General features: G+C 39.4%; 1 protein-coding gene across 6 annotated transcripts in view; it reads left to right on the top strand.

The window, feature by feature from the left end:
• Positions 1-23,751, top strand: part of LOC130904318 (uncharacterized) — an 84,794-nt gene extending 61,043 nt beyond the window's left edge. For 3 of the 6 annotated variants that reach the window (XM_057817032.1, XM_057817024.1, XM_057817015.1), the window contains 11 exons: positions 976-1,395; positions 7,362-7,611; positions 9,788-9,877; positions 10,741-11,007; positions 12,948-13,118; positions 13,198-13,375; positions 14,566-14,682; positions 21,560-21,805; positions 21,883-22,112; positions 22,189-22,243; positions 22,407-23,751. In XM_057817032.1, the coding sequence (XP_057673015.1) occupies positions 976-1,395; positions 7,362-7,611; positions 9,788-9,877; positions 10,741-11,007; positions 12,948-13,118; positions 13,198-13,375; positions 14,566-14,682; positions 21,560-21,805; positions 21,883-22,112; positions 22,189-22,224 (2,005 nt within the window). In that variant the 3' untranslated portion in view covers positions 22,225-22,243; positions 22,407-23,751. Of the gene's footprint in view, positions 1-975; positions 1,396-7,361; positions 7,612-9,787; positions 9,878-10,740; positions 11,008-12,947; positions 13,119-13,197; positions 13,376-14,565; positions 14,683-18,064; positions 18,234-21,559; positions 21,806-21,882; positions 22,113-22,188; positions 22,244-22,406 lie in introns of those variants that run through there. The other 3 variants (XM_057817040.1, XR_009060837.1, XM_057817051.1) reach the window with 3 other exon arrangements.
• Positions 23,752-24,067: the final 316 nt, after the last annotated feature.

Consider the following 24,067-nt stretch of genomic DNA (forward strand, 5'->3'; position numbering starts at 1 on the left):
ACGACGCTGGAGTCTCGGCCGCTATTTTGTGTCCAGTTGTTTTTTTCTTGCCAGTACTGACCGCAGATAAGGATAACAGTACCTAATTCCCGTTGCCGTTCTTCATGTCAGGACCTGCAGTTTCTTTCAGCTGAGAGATCTGCCGTTTCCTTGTTCTCATGCTGCTGCTTCTCCCTCAGCACGACTCCTCTTGCGAGTCCCGGTCCGTTTTTTTTAGTTCGAACGGTGGGCTCGCGTTGAAAGAGGCTACGCTCACGCCCTGAGCAGCCATGAAATCCCCTCTCTCTTGGCTCCCTGGAGCCTTTTTCTCTCTGCTCAATCACAAGTAAAGCGAAAATAATCATTTACTATAATGGGTATTTAACACAACGTGCCTCACAGCATCTTATTTTTACTTTATTTTATTAATATGACGTATAATACATGATTTTGGATAGTTATTTTGACATTTAGGAGGTATTTAGGGGTACTTTAGGGCTTAATTTCACCAGTGTAGGAACGGAACTCATTCGTAACCCAGGGACTATCCATATACGCGTTTCTGTTATTCCCAGAAGCTTGTAGAAGCAGAGCGAGCGGAAGTCAGGGCCGACACGAAACTGAACTGGTCTCCATCCGAGATGAACACGGTGCTGAAGACATTACAAGATCTTACAATTATTGAAAAGCCTGACAGTCAATAAACGGAAAAATATGCAAAGTAATGCTAACGTTTTAAGTGACTCCGGCTTCATCTTCTACTATTTCCAGTATATTTGGTCAATATGCGCATGTCAAAATAATTTGTTCTCACCATACGCGTAATGCCTAGGTGTCCATGAAATAGTTCATCCAATCATAATTTTAATCCGAAGCTGATCTAATTAAAGAAATTTTGTCCACGTAAACATGGACAATGATTGAACAATTTGAACGAAAAGAAACCAAAATAGATCATGCTGCTGCTAACATTTGCATTATTTCCTCTCCATTTAGGTCAGGAAAGACAGCGTTGCGTGAGTCGAAGAGAAGTAGGACGAGAAGTGATCGAGACGCCGCCGCCCTTTCGCAATCCCACACTGTCGGCTGCCAGTGGTTCCCGTGGGGACGAAGCCCACGAGCTGAGTCCCAGGCCTCAATTTTAACACCCATCGAGGCGTCCGGGTGTTCCGTGCCCGCAGGGGAGCAGGTTCGACCGTCGTCCTCTTGCTCCCGCCACGGTCAGCCATCTTGCCGGATTCTGCAAGAGGCTCAGAAGTTTCAGCTCTCTCGCCACGGAAGCTTCTCCGAGGGCTCCTGCAATCAGGGTGCTGCGGAGGGCGGGGCATATCTCAGCAAACACGGCAGCTTGCCCACTGGAAGGGGCGAAGGAACGTTTTGTTTGGAAAGGCCACAAGAGCGCACTAACAATTCTCTGTAAGTCATTTTTTAAGTTATTGTTGAAAATGATTCAGTGTAAAGCACAATTCAGTTTATTTGACTAACGTGATAAATTTGCCTGCTAATCTTATGGATTTTTTTGTCTTTAAGCTTACAATGAAGTTGAACAGGTATTTTATTCTTCTGATCTTATCTACTTTCAGTCACTTCCTATTGATTTTAGGGCCTTTTCAGGTCACCTACCTGTTAACTGATTAGCTGCCATTGACGGCGCTAGATGTGCAATCCATTTGGACTGAGAGGGGTGAATGAACAAATGTTCATTCAGGACTGAAAGATGAGCATTCACACTAGGGGTGCGACAAAATATCGAAATGGTGATATATCGTGGTACTTTGTATCCCAAAAGGTTATCGATATGCTCCTGTCAAGATTCGAGATATCGTTTTTAAAAAGTGTCAATTAAAAAAAAAAAAAAAAAAAAGGCTGCCACTGACTGTGCTCGACGCCCAATCCATCTAGACTGGGAAAATCCGTTCATACAAAACCAGAGCATTCACAGTCATTCGGTCCGATTTTCAGGGCATTTACAGGTCACTTGCTTTTCATTTTAGGGCATTTACAGGTCATTTCCTGTTGAGTTTGAGTCACTGCAAGTTCATCTGGGTGATTTCCAGGTCACTTCCTGTTCTGTAACGCAAAATAAACAGCAAGGGACCCATAAAATACCCTAAAATCAACAGGAAGTAACTGAAAATCAACAGGTAAATGACCTTAAATGGCCCAAAATTAGTCATTGCCTGGCATTGGCTGCCACTGACAGCCATAGATGTTCAATCCGTTTGAAGTGGGAGGGATGGCTGCCTCCCAGTTCAAATGGATTGGACGTCTACTAGTGATAAACTCATTCCAATTCACAGCAGAAACTTGTTTTTCTATTTATTAGTTTTTTGCAGAATATCTTAGAATGATTTCCTGACCAATCTATTGAAAATCGTTGTATGGCCATATTGTCAGATCATTGTTATCGTGAGCTTTGTTTCGCAAATCGTATCGTATCGTGAGGCACCAAGAGGTTCCCACTCCTAATTCACAGTCAGTCCTCCCAATATAAATGAAATGGATGTCTATTGTTGTCAATGGCAATTTGTTAATTTTGGGTCACTTCCCGTTGATTTTAGATCACTTCCTGTACATTTTGGAATCTTTCAGATGGATTTTAGCAGTTCTGGGTCATTTCCTGTAGAGCTTGGGGTTTCCAAGTTACTTCCTGTTGATATCCGGTCATTTTTTCCCATTTAAAATGAATGGGGACATTGGGTATACAGTAAATATGGGCTGTTTTTGTCAAATTTTGTTGGAAGTGCGCACTTTTGTGCGCCTTAATATGCTGAAATGTTTTAATGTGTAAATTATGAGTTACAAGGGCGTAAGTTTGCATAGGGACTAGGAGTGGGAACCTCAGGGCACCTCACGATACGATACGATTCGCGATACGAGGCTCACGATAACGATTATCTCACGATATCACGATACAGCGATTATCGATATTTTGGTCAGAAATTGGATACATGATATTCTACGATACAACTGTTAAAACGGAAAAAAAGATATTTCAAAATAGAAAAAAATACTGTTTAAGTCATTTATTAAACAGTGACACCTTTTCTGTGCAGCATTGCTGTAAAATATCAATCTACTGCAAATTGTGCACTTACACATAGAGAGGAAACAAACCACAACCACTGATATCTCTTGGAGAGATTACAGTGTTTCCCATCAATGAACGAGACTGTGGTGGCCCGCCACAGTCTCGTTTGGGCCCGCCACAGTCTCGTTTGCCCCCCCCCCCCCCCCCGCCGGAAAAAAAAAAAAAAAAGATACTAATCAGATGCGTCAGTCAGCCGATTACACAGCTGTAGCCCACTCCACTCTACTACCCGCGCGAGCGAGAGCAGCATTTTAGAGTACTATTTTATTTATTTATTTATTTAAGAGACGCAAGGGGAACGAGTAGGAAGAATGCGAGAACGAGCGAGATAGCGAGAGATAGCGGTCGCATGTCGTAGCAGCCCGCTGCTATTTTGTTATTGTTTTTCTTTATTATTGTTACCACAATCAAGTGGGTAAGCAAATACAGACTTCTCTCCTTCTTCCCCATATCCGGGGCATTACAATAGTTTGGATCGGACTTTTCGGCGAAAGTGAGCGGTGGACGGCCGTCTTGGACGGAAAGCAAACTTTGATTGAACTTGCGCGGAGAGGCGGGGCCCAAAATAAAGCCTTGCTCTATTTTCAGAGCGTTGGTCACAGTAAAGTATTTATTAGTTCAAGCAGAGTAAAATGATACATATTCACGGTACAAGAACGTCGTTTCCGTGTCCATCGATTGGTAAGAAAAGGCTGTACGAGTGACGTGTGGCCGCTCCCGTCGGGGGGACATTTCGCGTGGAGTGGCTATTTTTCGGCACAACACCGACGCGCCAACTTCAGACATTTACGGCTGACGAAACTTGGATAAATGCGCCCCCCCCCCCAATTTCGCGAGCTCTGGGACACTCGAAAAATGGCTCTCATACCTCTCCTTGCTAAGTTAATGGTACCTCGATGTGCGTTTGTGTGGAAATTTAGTTCACGAACAACGGGGAAAAAACTATTCACCTTCTCACCGAATCAAGAAAAACTCTTTACACGGCCATTAGAATTCCCCCAGTCCTGTAAATGGGTCAGTTGACAGAAGGACTGTTATTGTTGTGGTAATGTAGTACTTATGAGGGTCAAATAAAAATGAAAAAGGAGGGCTACGACGGCGGTCTGAAACCCGCGGCTCTTGGGCCGCATGCGGCTCTTTAGTGCCGCTTCTGAGCTTTTTTTTTTTTTTAATGGAAAAAGATGGGGGAGGGAAATATATTTTTTGTTTTAATAAGATTACTAGGAGGACAAACATGATACAAACATTCTTTCAATTCATTAATATTGGAATGAAAAACTTGTGGTGTCATCGTACAACAGAGTAGTCACGTGGTGCGCTATAGGATCCACTGCAGGGAAAATAAACATTTAATCATGAAGGCTAATTATGTATTTCTAGCCAACTTAGTCATTTTTATAGTAGGCTAATATAGCTAGTATTGATAATTATAAGGCTTGTACAAGGCTTTTAATTTTTTGCTGCTCCAGACATACTGTATCAATTTGTTTGTTTTTTTTTGGGGGGGGGGGGGGGGGGGGGGGTCAAAATGGCTCTTTCAACAGTTTGGGTTGCCAACCCTGAGTCACTACGAGATGTAAGTCGTACTATTGCTACGAGAAAAAAAGTCGCATTATTACATAGGGTAACGTAGCTGTAATCAGCAACATATTTTACATACATGTACCGTAGCTGAGAGCTATAACATTAGCTTAGCTAATGAAAGATTTCAAATATATCTTTGTTATGGTTCTTCTTGGGGGGAAAAAATAATGAAAAGAAAAAAAAAAAATTCGCCGTGGCACGACATGGTGTGGTTGTCCGACTCCGATGCAGCCCACCACCACAGTTTCAAAAAATCCTATGGTCAGAGACCCTCCCACCACAGTCTCCTAAAATCCTGTGGGAAACACTGGATTATGATGAATGGCACCCTTAATTTCCTTTAAGTTTTAAATCTTAAAAAAAAAAAAAAAAAATCAGTGCTGTAGGTGTCAGTCAGCAGTTGAGCTCGGAGAGGGGCAATGATAAAATTGGTGGGTCTTTTCTTCGTATATGACCTTTGTTGCCAAAATCGTTGGTTTGAGCATTTCCACTGTCTGCTTCAACATTTGAGATGTCAGACTTGGTCAGTCACATTCTTCCTCACCTTAAAAATGACAAAATAAAACAAAAAATATTAGCAACTTAATAGCTTTTGAGTTGGAATCCAGATATATATATTTTTTGTGTTGGAAATATTGAGTGAATTACAAAACATATGAATTGAATCTATAGAAATTAAAAATGCAATAATTACCTATTTTTAATATGTAGGCTACATTAATTATCAAGCACATCACTTTATATATTTTGGAAGCTATTCTAACCATTTTTGTAACTTATTGTATCAAAATGGCAGTAATAGGAGTTTGTGTAGTAAACTAGATAGAAAGTGGTTCTCAAATAATATCAAATAAATCAGTAAATTCATGTGGGCTTGCTCAATATTTATTTTCATCCAGTTTAGGGTCCTAGTTTATTTTATATCATTCAACACCAAATGTCATCAAAATAATACATGAAAATTAAAAATCAATTGCATTGCAAAACTTTCTTACCTCAAGTGATGAAAGCAAAGCAGTGAAGAAATCGAGAGGCTGCAGCCAGACTCTCTTGGGGAAATCCGGTGTGCAACTCGTCATCAGCTCCCAGTGGACCTTATTTTTGTTAGACAGTTCTTGCATACAGCAAAGTCCTTGTTCACCTTACTTCCTTTCTGGTTGGTGTAAAATCTGAAGTGTGTCCCCATGTATGATTTGTAGCAATATTTTCTCATTTTTTCCTCCACCATTCTCACGAAGCTTTTTTATTTTTTCAACCCACTTGGAGCCTTCTCTCTTCTTCTCTAGACGACTTGTGCGTACTTTACCTTCACCGCCACTCCCGAGCGCCCCTAGTGGACCGCCAAGGAATTGCTCAACAAACACTGAGGAGTTTACAGCATCCATACTCCATTGTATGGCCAATATGTTAAATAAAAGTATCGATACTTGGCGGGAGCATATCGATAACCAATCGGGTTGCAAAATATCGCGATATATCGCTGTATCGAGATATTGTCACACTCTTAATAGGGACGGTAGGGCCATAACACCACCAACTTTTAGGGATGGTCAAATTGTCCCAACCAACTTTTAAGCAACCTTATTTGCATTATATAATGAGTTCAGTTATATAGGTAATTTAGATTGTCTTCCCATAAATTGTAAGGATAGAATTGACCCTACATTGTGTTCAGATTTAAATTTACCTCTTTTCACTTGCTGAATGTGCCCCCCCCCCCTTCAAACACACGTTTGATTGGCTGATGACTAGAACCCATACATTCACACAATCCCGACAGAAATACAGGTCGACATGCCGCCTCCTCCGCCTCCTTTGAAGAGGAGGGATATTAAAAGTTTTTTTTCCGGCCAGCAGCAGAAACTTTAAGTAATGTAAAAAGATGTCTATGTAGTAAAGGTTGGGAACACACCACTAATTTTGCAACCGAAAGTCCCACCTGCATCAGAGTTAGCATAACATTAAACTTTGTGAACTTGCTAACCTGTAAAATTCATGCAGAAAGCTGCTTAGAGACGTGTCTTCCTGTACTTTTTCTACTGTTATCGTTAATCCAACTGTGCATTTTGTGCATTTATTCCCTCATTAAAATGTATTGTCTATCTCTTATCATTAAAAAAAAAAATTTTATTTGCAGCCAGTGCACATTTTTTAACCCCCACGCCCCCCAAAAAACACACAACCACTGTAAATTTCCTTTGAAAAATGACTTTCCCCCATGAAAATAATTTAATTGTAACTTTTTTTCATTTTTACGTAGGAACCAGCTGTATTTGAGAAATATACCCAATCTCTTTGGTCTTATTAATGTCCCATCCCCAGCAAAAAGTGTACATGCAGGTTATGCTGTTATCGCGTCCCTACCAATGTTGAGACCAAACCTACGCCCTTGATGAGTTACATTTTTAAACTGAAAAATCTTATTGTCGTTACCATTGGAAATGAATTTTTTGTTAATTTTTTCAAGGAACATGTTAACACCAGGTGCGAAATCGAAAGCATACCCACAATTAGTCCAAAGGGAAGTTATGAAGTAATATTCAATATGCGTTTGTCTTTAGTACACAAAACAAACATTGTACTGTAATACATTATGCTATGATTACTTGTATATTAACTTTCAGAACTGTTTTTAGAGTTTTTCCAGTAGTTATAAAGGAGCCTATAAGTTTAGAAAATGACTTGAAATATTTTCTGCTGTTCCCAGGAGGTTGCATCGTGTCCTGGAGGAGCTTCTACTCACTGAACGGGAATACGTCCGCTCGCTAAACTATATCCTGACTCACTACCTTCCCCTGCTGGACAGATCAGACATACCACAGGACCTCAGGGGCAAGCGTTCCATCATCTTTGGGAACCTGCAAAAGCTTCATGATTTTCACAGCCACTACTTCCTGCCTGAGTTGGAGGCCTGCCATGGTGATCCCGCTATGGTGGCCCGTTGTTTTCTCAGACATGTATGTCAGTAGCCTGCGTATTTTTAAGCATGCTAGCTTAATTCAGTGCTTCTTATTTTCTGTTACACCTCCATTCAGGAAGGCGTAAACGTTTCACGCCCCCCACAACTCTTTGCCGCCACTGTAAATAGTATCATTTGTATATAAAATTATTATTATTATAAGTACACCTCTGCATAACAGTGTGTCCTTTTTAATATTAAAGAAAAAATATAGATTAAATTAGAATAAAGTATAACTTTATTAACATTGTTTTGTTTGTAAAAGAAAAGACTCAAAGCACATCAGTCTACTCATAGAAAGTTTAGTCATAGAATGGACTCTAGCAAGGGCGTAGATTTGTTCTCAACATTGGTAGGGACGCTATAACAGCATAACCTGCATATACACTTTTTGCTGGGGACGGGACATTAATAAGACCAAACAGATTGGGTGAATGGGGGTCAGGGCTACATTTCTCGAAAATATGCTATGTGTTGCCAACGTAAAAATGAAAAAAGTTAAATTTATTTTCATGAGGGAAATCCCACCTTCTTCATATCAAGGAAATTTGTGTTCAAGGAAAGTGATTGTGTTTTTGTGTGTGTGTGTTTTTTTTTTTTAATAAAGAAAATGTCTGCATTGGCTGCAAATAAAATTATTTTTCAATTAATAATGGAGAAAATAAATCAATATATTTTAATTAATGAATAAATGCACAGTTGACTAAATGTTAATCGGAGAAAACACATACAGTACAGGAGGACACTTATCTCTAATCTGCTTCCTACTCGAGCTTTGCAGGTTAGCAAGTTCACACAGTTTAATGTTATGCTAACTGTGATGCAGGTTGGACTTTCAGCCTTAAAATCAGTGGCGTGTTCCCCACCTCCACAACATTGATGTCTTTGAAAGGGGTGGAGGAGGCAGCATGTTGACATGAATTTCTGTCGGGGTTGTGTGAGTGTGCGTGCTTGTTTGTTCTAGTCATCAGCCAATCAAACGTGTGTTTGAGGGGAAAAAATGGACCGGCACATTGAGCAAGTAGGATAAATGTAAGTCTGGAGATAATGGCAATACAGTAATTCACTTAATAATGGAAGGGTCAATTCTATTCTTACAACATATGGGAAGACACTATAAATTATTATCATTAATAATTATCATTAATTATAGTCATTATATAATTCAAATAAAGTTGCTTAAAAATTGGTGGGGACAATTTGAGCATCCTGAATAGTTGTTAGTGTTATGTCCCTACTGTCCCTATGCAAACCTACGCCCTTCGACTCAAGGTACATTTTTTGACCATTTGATACAGAAAAATAAAATTTGATAAAATTAATAAATGATAACAAATTCCAATTCATTCACAACATTAACTCAAAGTACAATATACCAAACAATTTGACTGAAAAACAATAATAAAACAAAATAGTGTCATTGGAAAGAGGGACAGTTTTTATTTTTGCTGCAGGCAGTATCAGCTCCTTTGCTATGGTGTGGGGTTATTTTGCACTGAGCAACTTGGTATGCTACCTTGTGTGATGCCAAAAGTGCTCGCTGGTTTACAGATGCAATACTGGCAATATTCGGCACGTTTTTGCTGAAAAAAAAGTAATAATAATCGAGCGGCTTATCAATGTGATTAGTGTCTAATGTCTTTAAGTGACGTCTTAATTGATTTCTGCTGCAAACATTTTTAGACACAGTAAACAGACTGGCCTTTCCTCGTCTCCCACTGTATTAAAAGTCAAAGCCAAATACTACATACGTTCCGTCATGTTTCCTCATCTTAGCTCTTCATATTTACAGTGCTCTGAAAATGAGAGTCCCACTACCACCCACTGAGTGGATGTGCAATTACACTTTATTCTAGTACTGCAAAAAAGTATTTTCCCAGAGGTTACATGCGCCGCCTCCAGCATCGCTCTGTGCCCCCCTAAGTGCGCACGCCCCACTATTTGAGAAGTACCAGCTTAACTGAAGACTGTGATTTTATTAATCACGCTTCGTTTAATTACACTGTAATAAGAGTACACTTTTCATTTGATGTTAACTATTTTGGTAGGCAAATTTGTATTACAGAAATCGTCAATATTTAAAAACACGTGTTCCTCCACCACTGTGTAGTTCTTCAAAAGCACATAAAATGAGGATTAACTGACCTATTTTTTTTTTTTTTCTATCTCCACAGAGAGACAGTTTTGGCCTTTATTCACTCTACAGCAAGAATAAACCTCAGTCAGACTCCCTGCTACTGCATCGTCGCCATGACATCTTCAAGGTCCTCAACGTCTTCATCAAAATATATGAAATACAGTACACATATAGTTTACCTTCTGATGATGACAAATGCCGCAGCCATAAAAATATGTTTAAAATAATACTGCAACTGGAAAATGCAATTTTGCAAAACGCAATTTTGTGTGGAGATGCTTTGCTCTCTCCTGGGTCGCTTGCTATTAATTTTGGGGCATTTTCAGGTCACTTCCTTGTGAACTCATTCGCCGCCATTGATAGCGCTACACATCCAATCCATTTTGACTGGGAGTGCGATTGAAAGTTCGTACTACAGTATTTTTCCAGACTTGTCTCAATTTTTCTTTTACTGTAATTTATTAATTTTAAATAAATGAGCCCCTTTTCAAATGCAAGTTTGATTTGATTTTTATTAAATTGTTACTAAATTTTCTTTTATTTTACTGAAGATGTGTGATTTATTGTAACCATTGAGTTTGTCTTTCACAAAGGGTTACCAACACTGTGCATAGAGCGGTTTTTTCGTTGTAAATACATGGTGAAGTTCCTCTATTTTGTGGGTAGAACACATGAAGAGAAAGCCACAAAAACACAAACATGAAACATCTGAAACCAGATCATTTGACTCATCATCTCTGTCTCTTGTCTTTGTGATGATGGACATGAGTGCTACCACACAATGTACAGTATGTGTTTTTTTTTTAATGACATAGTTACAACACACGCTTTTTTTAGGTTTCTAAAGGTATGACAGAAAAGCTATGAAATCCCTCGGGGACTTTCCGTAAAATCATGTAAAAAGAAAAATATTCTTTATTGAAGCAGTTCTGGTGGCGTTAAGGTTCTGCCAGAGTCCTTCCATCCCTAAGTTTTCCTCCATCTTTCCAGAGAAAGCAGCAGGAGCTCGGGGACATGATGGACCTGTCCTCCTATCTGCTGAGACCCATCCAAAGGATCAGCAAATACAGCCTCCTTCTGCAGGACACGATGGCTCTGACTTCATCACACTGGGCACAAGATATTCCCGATGACATCCTGGGTGCCAACAATCCTGAAAAGGACCGGGCCGACATCAGGGCTGCTGCTGACCTGGTTCGCTTTCAGATGCGTCACGGCAACGACCTGCTCACCATGGATGCCATCCAGAATTGCGATGTAAGACGCTAAATTGAGATACAATGATCTCCTTATTACTGTGGCAGAACTCTTCCCAGTCCTAAAATGTGCAACAAAGAAAATAACATAATATTATTAGGAAATATATTCTAATAATATATTTTTCCCACAAACTAATTCTGTCAGATAATGCTCAATTTCTCTCAGAAAATGATTGCAATTACAAATGCTTTGGTAGTAATATCTTCTTTTTTTTTGCTTGCAATGAAACAACACAAAAGAGAATGGGGGAAAAAAATCATTATCATTTTACACAAAACTCCAGAATGGGAAAAAAAAAATCATTATCATTTTACACAAAACTCCAAAAATGGGCCAGACAAAAGTATTGGCACCCTTTGAAAAATCATGTGATGCTTCTCTAATTTGGATAGTTAACAGCACCTGTTAATTACCTGTGGCACATAACAGGTGATGGCAATAACTAAATCACACTTGCAGCCAGTTAAAATGGATTAAAGTTGTCTCAACCTCTGTCCTGTGTCCTTGTGTGTACCACACTGAGCATGGAGAAAAGAAGACCAAATAACTGTCTGAGGACTTGAGAAGCAAAATTTTGAGGAAGCATGGGCAATCTCTAGGCTACAAGTCCATCTCCAAAGACCTGAATGTTCCTGTGTTTACCGTGCGCAGTGTCATCAATAAGTGTAAAGCCCATGGCACTGTGGCTAACCTCCCTTGATGTGGACTGAAGAGAAAAATTGACAAGAGATTTCAACGAAAGATTGTGTGGCTGATGGAGAAAGAACCTGGATTAACATCCAAACAAGTTCAAGCTGTCCTGCAGTCCAAGGGTACAACAGTGTCAACCCGTACTATCCATCGGCGTCTGAATGAAGAGGGACTCTATGGTAGGATACCCAGGAAGACCCCACTTCTGACCCAGAGACATAAAAAAGACAGTTTGCCAAAACCTAACTGAGAAAGCCAAAAACGTTTTGGAAGAATGTTCTCTGGTCAGATGAGACAAAAGTGGAGCTTTTTGGGAAAAGGCATCAACATAAAGTTTACAGAAAAAAAAACGAGGCCTTCAAAGAAAAGAACACAGTCCCCACAGTCAACCCTCGCGGAGGTTCCCTGATGTTTTGGTGTTGCTATGCTACCTCTGGCACTGGACTGCTTGACCGTGTGCATAGCATTATAAAGTCTGAAAACTACCAACAAATTCTGCAGCATAATGTAGGGCCCAGTGTGAGAAAGCTGGGTCTCCCTCAGAGGTCATGGGTCTTCCAGCAGGACAATGACCCAACACACACTTCAAAAAGCACTAGAAAATGGTTTGAGAGAAAGCACTGGAGACTTTTAAAGTGGCCAGCAATGAGTCCAGACCAGAATCCCATAGAACACGTGTGGAGAGATCTGAAAATGGCAGTTTCAAATCTCAGAGACCTGGAGCAATTGGTCAAAGAATGGTCTAAAATTCCAGCAGAGCGTTATAAGAGTCTCATTGATGGATACCGGAAGCGGTTGTTCGCAGTTATTTTGTCTAAAGGTTGTGCTACCAAGTACTAGGCTAAGGGTGCCAATACTTTTGTCCGGCTCATTTTTGGAGTTTTGCGTAAAATGATAATGGGTTTTTTTTCATTCTCTTTTGTGTTTTTTCATTGCAAGCAAATTAAATGAAGATATTACTACCAAAGCATTTGTAATTGCAATCATTTTCTGGGAGAAATTGAGCATTATCTGACAGAATTGCAGGGGTGCCAATACTTTTGGCCAGCAGTGTATCGCCGTCAATGGCAGCCAAAGATTTATTACAAGTTATCATTTTGTTCATATGGCAATATATTTTAAAGTAAGAGTGTGTTAAGTAGTATCGTACTTTTGACTGTATTATGATACAGAATGCAATTGATCGCACCCTATTTAAATGTATTAAATCGCTCCTTTGTGACCATTCATCTCGTCTTTCATGACAGGTAAACCTAAAGGAGCAAGGTCAGCTCATTCGACAAGATGAATTCACCGTTTTCTTTCGGAAGAAGAGATGTCTCCGCCGCATCTTCCTCTTTAAGCATCTCATTCTCTTCAGCAAGACCAAGAAGACAGACGTTGGAAATGAAATTTATGTCTACAAACAGTCCTTTAAGGTTTGGACACCCTCGGCCCAAGGTTTAGTCCTTTTAGATCATACAAATACTGTACACTAATGTGTCTTTCTTCGGCCAGACCAGTGACATTGGCATGACCCATGACACAGGCGTGAGCGGCCTGAGCTTTGAGATCTGGTTCCGCAGGAGGAAGAGCGAGGACACCTACATTCTGAAGGCCAGCAGCATGGAGGTGAAGAAATCCTGGACCTCTGACCTAGAGAAAATTCTCTGGGATCAAGCAACTCACAGTCGAGGTATCAACTGGATTGTACAAACTATGAATAAAATGTCCATCAATTCCACTTTCAATCTATCCCTCTTTACTTGTATCCATCTGAATGAATGTCCATGCAGGTACATTACGGAGTAGTGTTGCACCGATACCGATACTGGTATCGGAAGGGGCTCTGATACGATACTAAAATGCAGATATCGGTATCGGCGAGTACTAAGAAATAATCACCCATGCTGTTCAATATGTGGACTTGGAGAATGGGTTTCCAATGCTGCCGTCAATGGAGCACGGCTTGTCGCGCTTTCCAAGATGGCTGCCGATTTCAAACACCACCAAAGAAGAAAACGAAGAAGTTAGAAAATGACAGTTAAAAAAAGTAGGGTTTCTTTTTTTTGTAAGAAGGAAAATAGTCAAGTCCTGTGGTGGATTTGAGCCAAGGAGAAGATTTTTTACTCTGCTCATTTAGAAGCCATATCTTCGATGTTAGAGCCTTTACTTCAACTGTAACGGTATGAACAATGACATTGATATGAGCAGCTATACAGATGTTAGCTTTATTAGAAGGAGGGAAAACAGTGAAAAGTAGGCTACTGAACTTGTGTTGTCCCCTAACAAAAGTGATTAGCACATCAGCTAAGCTAAATTGTGTTATAATGGCATTGGCTGTCAACACACAAAGTTTGTTTTGTTTTTCCCAGTTTCATTAAGGTTTTGCAGCATTGTCGGACTAAGTTGTTATATCAATAATTCAACATATTCAAGTAAGTATGCAGTAATTTAGTATTTAAAAAAAAAAAACACACACACATTTTGTATTTTTTGTGGCTGATACCACACAATATACCAAGGGTGGGAAAAGTGGTCCTTGAGGGCCGCACTGATTTCTGGTCTTTGTTTCAACTGATGCAACATAGACAGTTTAACCAATTAGGTTTTAGCAGAAGCAAGAAGCGCCTGATTGCAATCAACTGATTGCACTTGTAAAACATTAGATTGTTGAAAAGGTGTCCTCTTAATGGTTTAGAGCAAAAACCCGCACCCACCGCGGCCGTTTGTGGAATTAATTGCCCACTCCTGCCCTATACCTAGCAGGTATTGGTATCTCGAGCAAAAAATGATACCGGTACAACACTACTAGGCCTACTGTGTATTATTTTTTTCGGTCTTTATCTCTGTCTGCTGACTGTCGTCTATGTTGTTATGATGCAGAACTGAGGCTACAGGAGAGAGTGTTCATGGGACTAGGCCCCAAAACATTCATGGATATTCAACCTAGTGACGCCGCCATCTGTGACCGGGACGTCAGTGGCATCCTGACTGGCAGAAGTAAGAGCAGTCAACATTCTGCATACAGAACATATACTGTGGTCAGGACAAGGTTGTCTGAAAATATCAGTGGAAAGAATTTTAAAAGCAGGAACTAAATCCACAATAGGTATTCATTATAATGTATTTTGTAACTTAACGATTACTCAGTAGCGCAATATCTTGTCTCGCTATAGGTTATCAATATGCTTCCGCGAAAAATTGATATATCGTTTTAAAAATATGTCACTGTTTAATGAAGGAATGCTACCAAAATTTTCCACCCAACTTAACTTTTCCACTACCTATGCCACCACAAACTAATTTGCTGCCATTGGTGGCACTAGATGTCCAATTGATTTGGACTTGGAGGAAGCAAATTTGCCCCTCCCACTCAAAATAAAATTTCATCCAGAACTTTCAACGGCACTCAAACATGAAAATTCAAAGCCAGTCTTCCCAGTTTGAGTGAACTGGACGGCTATCGTTGTCAATGGCAGGCAATGGTTTAAAAACACTCATTTGTATAGAGGAATATTGCAAAAATATAGTGTGGTTGTTTTTATTTAAAGAAATGTTGCACTGAAATATTCTCATAGTGTGAGAGGATGACAAAAGTTTATGACAGCATGTAACAGTGCAAAAAAAAAAGGTTATTTTTCTATTTATAAATAGCTTGTTTTTCTCTTTAATAGTTTTATCGTAGAATATCGTAGATTGATTTCATGAGCCATGTATCGATAACTTGTATCACCATATTGGGAGATAATCGTTATCATGAGCCTTGCATTGCAAATTGTATGGGGAGGTAACCAGAGGTTCCCACCTGTAATAGCAAGGATCATTCAACGATAAAATTGAAAATTGGTTAAACAGGGGAGTCGAACTCATTGCGAGCTGTGTGTCACTTACAGTGATATTTCATGTCAAGTGGGTATTGCAAAAATTAACTCATTCCCAATCGATTTGAACTTGGAGGGCAGGCAGGACTGAATCAAGAAATAGGCACAGTTTAGCGGTTTTGGTCAACTTTCACAAAATGAGCCTGAATATGGTAATAAGTTTAAGACAATGAGTAACTTTTCTGAGTTAGGCTTACTTCAGTAGCTTTGCATGTCATAAAAGCAGCGGTGAGACACCTTGCTCCTTGGAATTCCATGCAAAGTCACCTTTATGTTACTCAACCCGAGCAATCAAGTGTCCAGCGTTGGTGTATGCCCAATCTTTGACACTGAAAGTTTTGACCCCCAAAGTTCGTCTGAAAGTGGAGACTTAGAACAGTTGGATGTACGTGCCGTGAGGGAATGTGATGATGGATGAGATCCGTCAGGTATTTGTGGCGAGGCCTTGTTGTTTGATGTTTGTGGATGAGATGGATCACTTATATTTGATCTGGAATTTGACTGGAAGCCAGTGCAGATGATATGCTGCCAAGGTTCGGTCTAAGTGACTTTCACGAACTTGTTAAGTCAACTGAGAGGATTTTTCCAATTGTGAACAAAAATCTTAAAGGGACAGACAACATCATTATCCTGTGCATCCCAGTGGGAAGAATTTTAGCAAATTGAAAAAACTCTGAACTTCATTTTTCGGAAGTGTGAAAAACATAATAAAAGCCATTATCAACCGGAAGTGGTCTTCGGGAGTGCTAGTGGTGTTTTTGGGTGATTAAACATTATCCTCAATTTTTAGAGCAATGTTCCACAATTAACATGTTGTCTGTCCCTTTCAGTGTTGTTACTCTTACTTTAAAAAAGGAATTCGTTATAGTTATAAATTATTTCTCCCAAAGTAGTTAGTAACTCACTTACCTCATTGTAAGAGTAATTAGTTATTCAGCAATCTGACATTGCTTTGCATGTTCTACACGTTATTACATGGTACATTCTATCACATCTTTCACATCAAATATGCTTACATACTGTACATTAACTGACTGAAGAATAAAAACACTATTTACAGTATGGTAGAACATTTGGTATTTATTTGGATCAAATGTATGAGTCTGTCAGGAAAACACAAATGAAACTAACCATTAAACCCTTCAGACCTAAGCATGCTGGCTCAAGGATATGACGCGTTCGCGTCTCTAAACCAATAAATACAGTATACTGAATTTAGTTGCTATTGCAACTTCTTCGAGATGATTGGATGAAACTTTACCCATTGAAATCAAATCATGAGGTTTGACACATCCTCTTTGCTATTTTTGGCTGACCAAACGCAACTTCAAAAAGGATAATGTAAAGTGCTCATTTCGCATTAAGAACACATTTAACATGAAAAATAACCAATAAAAAGCATGAAATATCCCCGACCAAAAAATTGCACTTTGTTCTGGTGTTTAAGTAAAAATCCACGCAGATTTTTTTTGCCCAGCACCTTTTTTGTTAAGCAGTGAGAATCTCTGAAACTGTATGCTAGGCCTTCTGCACAATAAGAAGAACACTATCCTTAAATATTCCATAATGTAACAATGTTAAATAATAATGCAAGTTTGAGAACGCTACCTTTGAAATTCCTTGGCCCATCGCCATTATCGCTGTCTTGTTGTGTTTCCCAGAGCGTGCCAGGAAGCAGGGTATAATCCGCCCTCCAAGCCAATCATCATCGCGTTTGCAACGGCATCACCACCGCTTTCTCTCCTCCCCCCTACCGCTCTGCTCTCTCCCAGCCAGCTGATGTGTGACAAAATCAGACAACTCGCGCTTCATTCAACCAAATTGTAGTAACGCACCCTCTCACATCATCAGTAACGGTAAAGGCGTTGCAAAGATTGGAAAAATAATTAGATTACTCACGACTGAAAAAAATAACACTGTAAGAAACTAGTGCTGTCAAATTTATCGCGTTAACGGGCGGTAATTAATTTTTAAAAATTAATTACGTTAAAATATTCGACGCATTTAACGCATGCGCGGAATGACCTGCTTATGCAGTACCTGAAACAGATTACAATGACACCGTTTTTTGCACATTGAGAGCTAAGAGGCAGAGAAAGGCGAGTGGACACAGGTGTTCATTGGACCGCGCCGTTTATTGGAATAAGCTTCGGCAACTCCTTCACAACAAACATAAGTATCATTTAGTGAAAGCGCAACAAAAATAATATTCCTATCTCTCAAAAAAAAAAAAAATGTTCACCAAAAGAAAAGTGCTTCAATATGTATTAATGAGGCCCTATTCTCACACAGTTAAACAACAATGCAAAGAGAACTGGCATTCCCAATCAAAATAGCTATGCAAAATACCGTATAGAGCCTACCCACGTACCACGTGCTCGCTGTATGGTTCCGCCCACTTGTCCGTCAAAACATAGTGTTAACCTGTTATGGCTATGTACATTTCTCCTATTTACGGCGTGTTTTTCTGCTCCTTAACATTAATAATCAAAATGGTGAAGGCGTGTGTGGCTGTTGGTTGCACTAACAGAGAAGATGGAAGGAGAGACTTGAAGTTTTACCGTATTCCGAGGGATCCAAAGAGGAGAGCGAAATGGACGGCTGCAATTCGACGTGAAAACTGGACACCAAAAAATCACCACAGACTATGCAGTAGTCATTTTATATCCGGTAAGATGCATTTAATATATATTTAGAGGGTTTTGGCCTGACAACCACAATTAAGATCATTGCTAGGCTAATCGCCGACAACATACGACGTAGTACGACATAGTTTCAAATTCAAGATGTTTGTGACTTCCCTTTCTTCCACCATCGTTATTTTTTGAATAATATTTAGCTGGTACCAAGTGAAAGAAACTGGCCTCGTCTACGGGGCTGACAAATAACCACAATTAAGATCATTGCGAGGCTAATCGCCGACAACATACAACGTAGTACGACATAGTTTCAAATTCAAGATGTTTGTGACTTCCCTTTCTTCCACCATCGTTATTTTTTGAATAATATTTAGCTGGTACCAAGTGAAAGAAACTGGCCTCGTCTACGGGGCTGACAAATAACCACAATTAAGATCATTGCTAGGCTAATCGCCGACAACATACACGTATGTATGTAGTGAGAGTGCTATCGCTAAACCATATAAACATTAAAAGCCTTAACTCCATTGACAAACGACATGAAATACATTAGACTTGACAGTGGATGTTAGCAATAACAAAAGATTTTGAATTGAAAATTTCGTAACTCACCTTTCCAAGCACAAGATAGATTCCTGCCGAATTTTCGTGGACGAGGACCTGTTTCACCCAACCAGCAACGAAGTATTTATAAGCCTCCAAGCTCTTGAAGTTTTTCATATTTTCGTGAGAATAGGCTGATTTCGTGTGGACAAGATAATTGTAAATATCTGCGTAGCAGATGTCAGGCAGACAGGGCGAAGACAGTGGGTCGAAAAACATCGATTTGGGCATCAAATATGGATCTGGCGACTGTATAGAACGAAGCTTTTCCTCATAACGCCTTTTATGCAACAGATCCAGTGAGTTTGCGGCATCAGAAAGCACCGGGTCTTCCATGAAATGCATTTTAAATTCCGCCATCAATTGAAAACAATGCTAATACAGAGTCAAAATGACGGACAAGTGGGCGGAACCATACAGCGAGCACGTGGCTCTATTGGCTCGAATATAAGACGGTGTTTTTTGCATTGAAATAAGACTGAAAAAGAGGGGGTCGTCTTATATTCGCGGTCTAGACATTATACCCATTCACGACGCTAGATGGCGCCAGATATCATTGAAGCGATGTTCTGTCATGACAGATCTCGGCTACTCTCCCCATTCACGACGCTAGATGGCGCCAGATATCATTGAAGCGAAGTTCTATCATGACAGATCCCAGCTCCACTCTCAAGTTGAACCAGTTTGCATTATATTATTGCAATGTTTTTCCTTATTCAGATTTGTTTCATGACTACAGTTACAGTTAGACTTCAGTTTGAGGGTTAATGCAGTTATTGCAATTTTGTTGTTTTATCATAATAGATTGCTTTATTTACTATTCAAAAACCAGAAGCCATTCATTTACGAATGTGATTGCACTTTAGTTCACATATTTAAATGTTCAGATATTAGGATTTGAATGAGGCAAAATAACATGCTTTTTCTCTCAAGTATATTGTTCTAATCATTTGTTTCGGATATACTGTAATTGTTTTCTGTATAAAAATTAATTTGGTGTTCAAAAAGTCTTTTTTCAAACTTGAGTCTTGAAAAAGAGGGGGTCGTCTTTTAATCAGGGCCGTCTTATATTCGGGCCAATACGGTAAAACTTACTCAGACTTTGGTCAAACTCCATTTAAACATTTCATTTAGCTCTCGTTTAGCTAAAAAATACACTGGCTGGCAATATTTAGTCGCAATTTACAAACGATCAGAGGTCTCGTACGTTGTGAAGCCAGCACTCAAATGACCATGAAGTACAATGGACCAGTAAACAGGGAACTACGGCATCAGTCGAGGGACAAAACACACTCATTGACTTGATTTCTAAGGCTACGTTCATACTGCAAGTCTTGATGCACGAATCCGATTTTTTGTCATACCTATTTTTTTTTTGGGGTGCCCGTTCAGACTGCCTTTGTCCATTGAGACCGTTCAAGTATTACGCATGCGCTCTAATTTGCTGTCCGACACATGCTGAGCAAGAAGACCCGCATGCGCAGAAGCATGAAAACAAATGACTACACATGATGGCTGTCAGCTGTCATTCCAGGGCGATCATATTTTTATTTCCAAAACGAGGACACAAATAACAGACATAAATAATCCCTGTTTAGGCTTATATTCAAAGTTTCTGTGGATCAATAGCATGCACAAAGTCCGTGTATGTCACACACACACATACGAGCAGTTTGCCCCGACTCTCGGCCGTGTCAGCAATCTTGAAATATTGCTCATATAGAGCAGAGAGAAAACCGATCATTCTCAGGCTTATCCTCAACCCATTTTTTTTTTTTTTTAAATGACTGTTGCCAAGCCCGACCCTTCCCCAAAAGCAGTGTTTAAGGCAAGCTAGGCGCTAACGGACAGCTGCACCGCTACTGTAGCGCTGTCTCTCTCGCTCTTTGATGATGTAATTGCTGCATGAATTCCGATTCGGGAGACTTGCCAGTTCAGACCTCCGCGACGTTCTTGAAAAATGTGGCCCAGATCGGATTTAAACCACATACGAAAGTGACCCAGATCAGATTTGAAATGGTCCACTTCTATGCGACTTGTCCCATTCAGACCGTCAAGTTAATGCCTCACTCCAGTATGGAAAAACACGAAAAAATCGGATTCGTGCATTAAGACCTGCTGTATGAACGTAGCCTAAGTAATTTAAAACTCGCCATTGACACCGTGTGGTGTATTTCAATCATTAGCTTATGTAGTTTAAGACACTGTGGAAGAACAATGTCGTCAACAATGGCAAGCTACTCATTTATTTTTTTGATTGAAAATTTTACAGATTTTATTAAAACGAAAACATTAAGAGGGGTTTTAATATAAAATTACTATAACTTGTACTATAACTTACTATGTACTAACATTTATCTTTTAAGAACTACAAGTCTTTCTATCCGTGGATCCCTTTAACAGAAAGAATGTTAATAATGTTAATGCTATCTTGTGGATTTATTGTTATAATAAAAAAATACAGTACTTATGTACAGTATGTTGAATGTATACATCCATCTTGTCTTATCTTTCCATTCCAACAATAATTTACAGAAAAAACATGGCATATTTTAGAGATGGTTTGAATTGCAATTAATTATGATTAATTAATTTTGCAGCTGTGATTAACTCGATTAAAATTTTTAAACGTTTGACAGCCCTATAAGAAACACTATTATACTCTAACGCGGATATTACCAATACTGGTCCCTTTAAGGTTGTGTTACTGAATTCCTTTTGGTGTCATTGATGACTATGCCTGTGTGTCGTCAGTCCCTGTGGCGTGTTGTTCACGCAGGACTCTAGAAGTGGCCCGACCGGACTCCTTGGGGTCCACCTCCACTACTCTCAGCCGGTCGTCTTCATCGTCAGGCCGTGGTTCGCTCTCACTCGCCGGCTATGCTGGACACACTTCAGCCGGCCCTATCCCTGACAGCGTACTGGACAATGAAGTCAACGCTCGCCACTCTCTACTTCACCACGACTGTGAAGGCTGGAAAACAGATCTTCGTACGCTAAGTGTGTCTGACATGCACATTAGACTTTTCAACGTTGATTTTCCAACCTTAAGCTTGTGACTTGAATTGTTTCTTCAGATTTGGCAGATGCCACAGATTCATCTGAGGAGAACACCAATGTGTTCTTCAGCGACTCCGGGCTCAGTTGTCTATCAGCACTGGGTGGGGAGGTCGTGGACTCCTCATCTTCGCTGGGCTCTCACAGTCCCATAGCCCGCTTAACACTGTGTCAAGTGAACAGCTCACCAGCAGTCAACAGGAAGAACATAGCCGTTGATGCCAAGCCTCCACACCTGGCTAATGTTCAGGTACATGAACAGGGTGCACAACTCTAAAAACCTTTTTTCCCCTTGTTACAAACGTGTTTTTTGCATTGCATTACAGGGAGATATGCCCAAAGGAAAATCAACAGAGGTTTAAGTCTCGATTCCTGGACAAGGTACACTTGCTGTCCTCATTGACATCATTTTTATATATTGTAAATTTGCGTCTGATGGAGGGGCCAATTTCACCAAGGGCATTTTTGTAGTCATGTGACCATATATTTTTTTTAGCTTCTCAATATTATTCAACGCCTCACTTGAGTTGTCTATTTTTTTTAGACGTCTGCTGTGTTCTGGTCCACCTAATGGCTTTCCAAGGTTTATTATCAAGCTTTATCACGTTGGTTCCTTCCATTCCATGTGACTTTGGCCATTATGTGGCTTCAAACAGACACATACGCACACACACACACACACACACACACACACACACATGTACAGTCAGACGTTTGTGGCCTTTTTGTTTATTTGGCAGTATTACCCACTCAGAGAGATCTTGTGGAATACAAAATAAGAAGTAAATCCACAACTGGTTAAGATTAAACATTTTATTTTTTTAACATCTAAAATGTACCTTTTTTTATGGATCAGCTTTTACTTTACACTAAGACGTTGTATACATTTATTTATATGCCCAGGACCAATTGCACACGCATGTTCGTGTTTGTGCACATTTGTGTCAAAATTGGGTGACGTAGGAATCATAGTGATCTTCAGTAATATCAAATACAGCACAGGACCACAGACAAATGCATGTATTGATTATTATTTGAAGCAGAAGTGCATGACTGATGTCATTTAATTCAACAATTCAAGGAAAAACTTGTTGCCCTTCATAAACATACAGTAAACAACAAATGGGTATATCTACAAATGGTTGATTAAATGTATAGATTTTTTATTTACTGTACGTAATTTTCCAAATATTTCATTTTACTTTGTGTGTGAATTGTGTGTTGCTGTGTTTTTTTGTTTGTTTGTTTGTTTGTTTGTATTGTTTTTAAAGGGAAATACCACTTGTGAACACATGGTTTGTGGTTTTACGGTGCTCTGTAGTGATAAAAGGCCACTTTTAGGATTAAAATAGTACAGAATAGTACAGTATTTGCTTTTTTATTGTCTGGTCAAACACCCATTGTTCACAATTTGTTTGTGAAACCACATTTTCTTTATTTACAGTGTTTACGTGAAGTGAGTCACTTTACTGAATTTTTTTCTTACTATGCACTGTTAAGATTTAGATTTCTTGTTCATGTTTTGGTACCAATAAAGCTATCAGAGTAATGTTATCACAACATGTGACAATCATTTGAATTTGCCTGTCATGAATGATAAATACAAATAAAACTGATGCCACCACTTTTGATGAATAAGGAAATATACAGTTGTGTGAGAAAAATGAGATCTGTCATTTAATTTTTGTTTGTTTGTTTGTTTTATTATAGTATATGAAAACAAAAACGGTACACAATGTAATTTTACTTGAATCTGTATTATCTACAGTGGAGCCTTGTGATAAGAGGGATCTGGCATATTTTTTAAGGACTAACTGTCATTTGGCAATTTTATCTGTGCTTTGACTTACGAGCAGAAAAATTGAGAGACGAGCATTGCATGGTAGCAACAAGCTACCAGTTCGTGAAGAATTCTACATAATAAAGAAACTTTGTGCTTCTTTATCATCTTCAGGCATTTGGATCTCTAAAATATTTTAAAATATTTTTGAAATGTTATTCCAGACAAGCTTCTTTTGTGATGGAAAATATTTGTATCTATTGATCAGTGAGGTTTTAAAGTAAACATTCTATCCATATGTAGACAAATGATATAACAATATTTACTGTTGTAGTTTATCATCTGTGGAGAACAATATACACTGGTGGCCAAAAGTATTAGCACCCATGCAATTCTGTCAATGCTCAATTGCTCCCAGAAAATGA

This window comes from Corythoichthys intestinalis, chromosome 2 (genome assembly GCF_030265065.1).
Source record: "Corythoichthys intestinalis isolate RoL2023-P3 chromosome 2, ASM3026506v1, whole genome shotgun sequence".
Taxonomy (NCBI): domain Eukaryota; kingdom Metazoa; phylum Chordata; class Actinopteri; order Syngnathiformes; family Syngnathidae; genus Corythoichthys; species Corythoichthys intestinalis.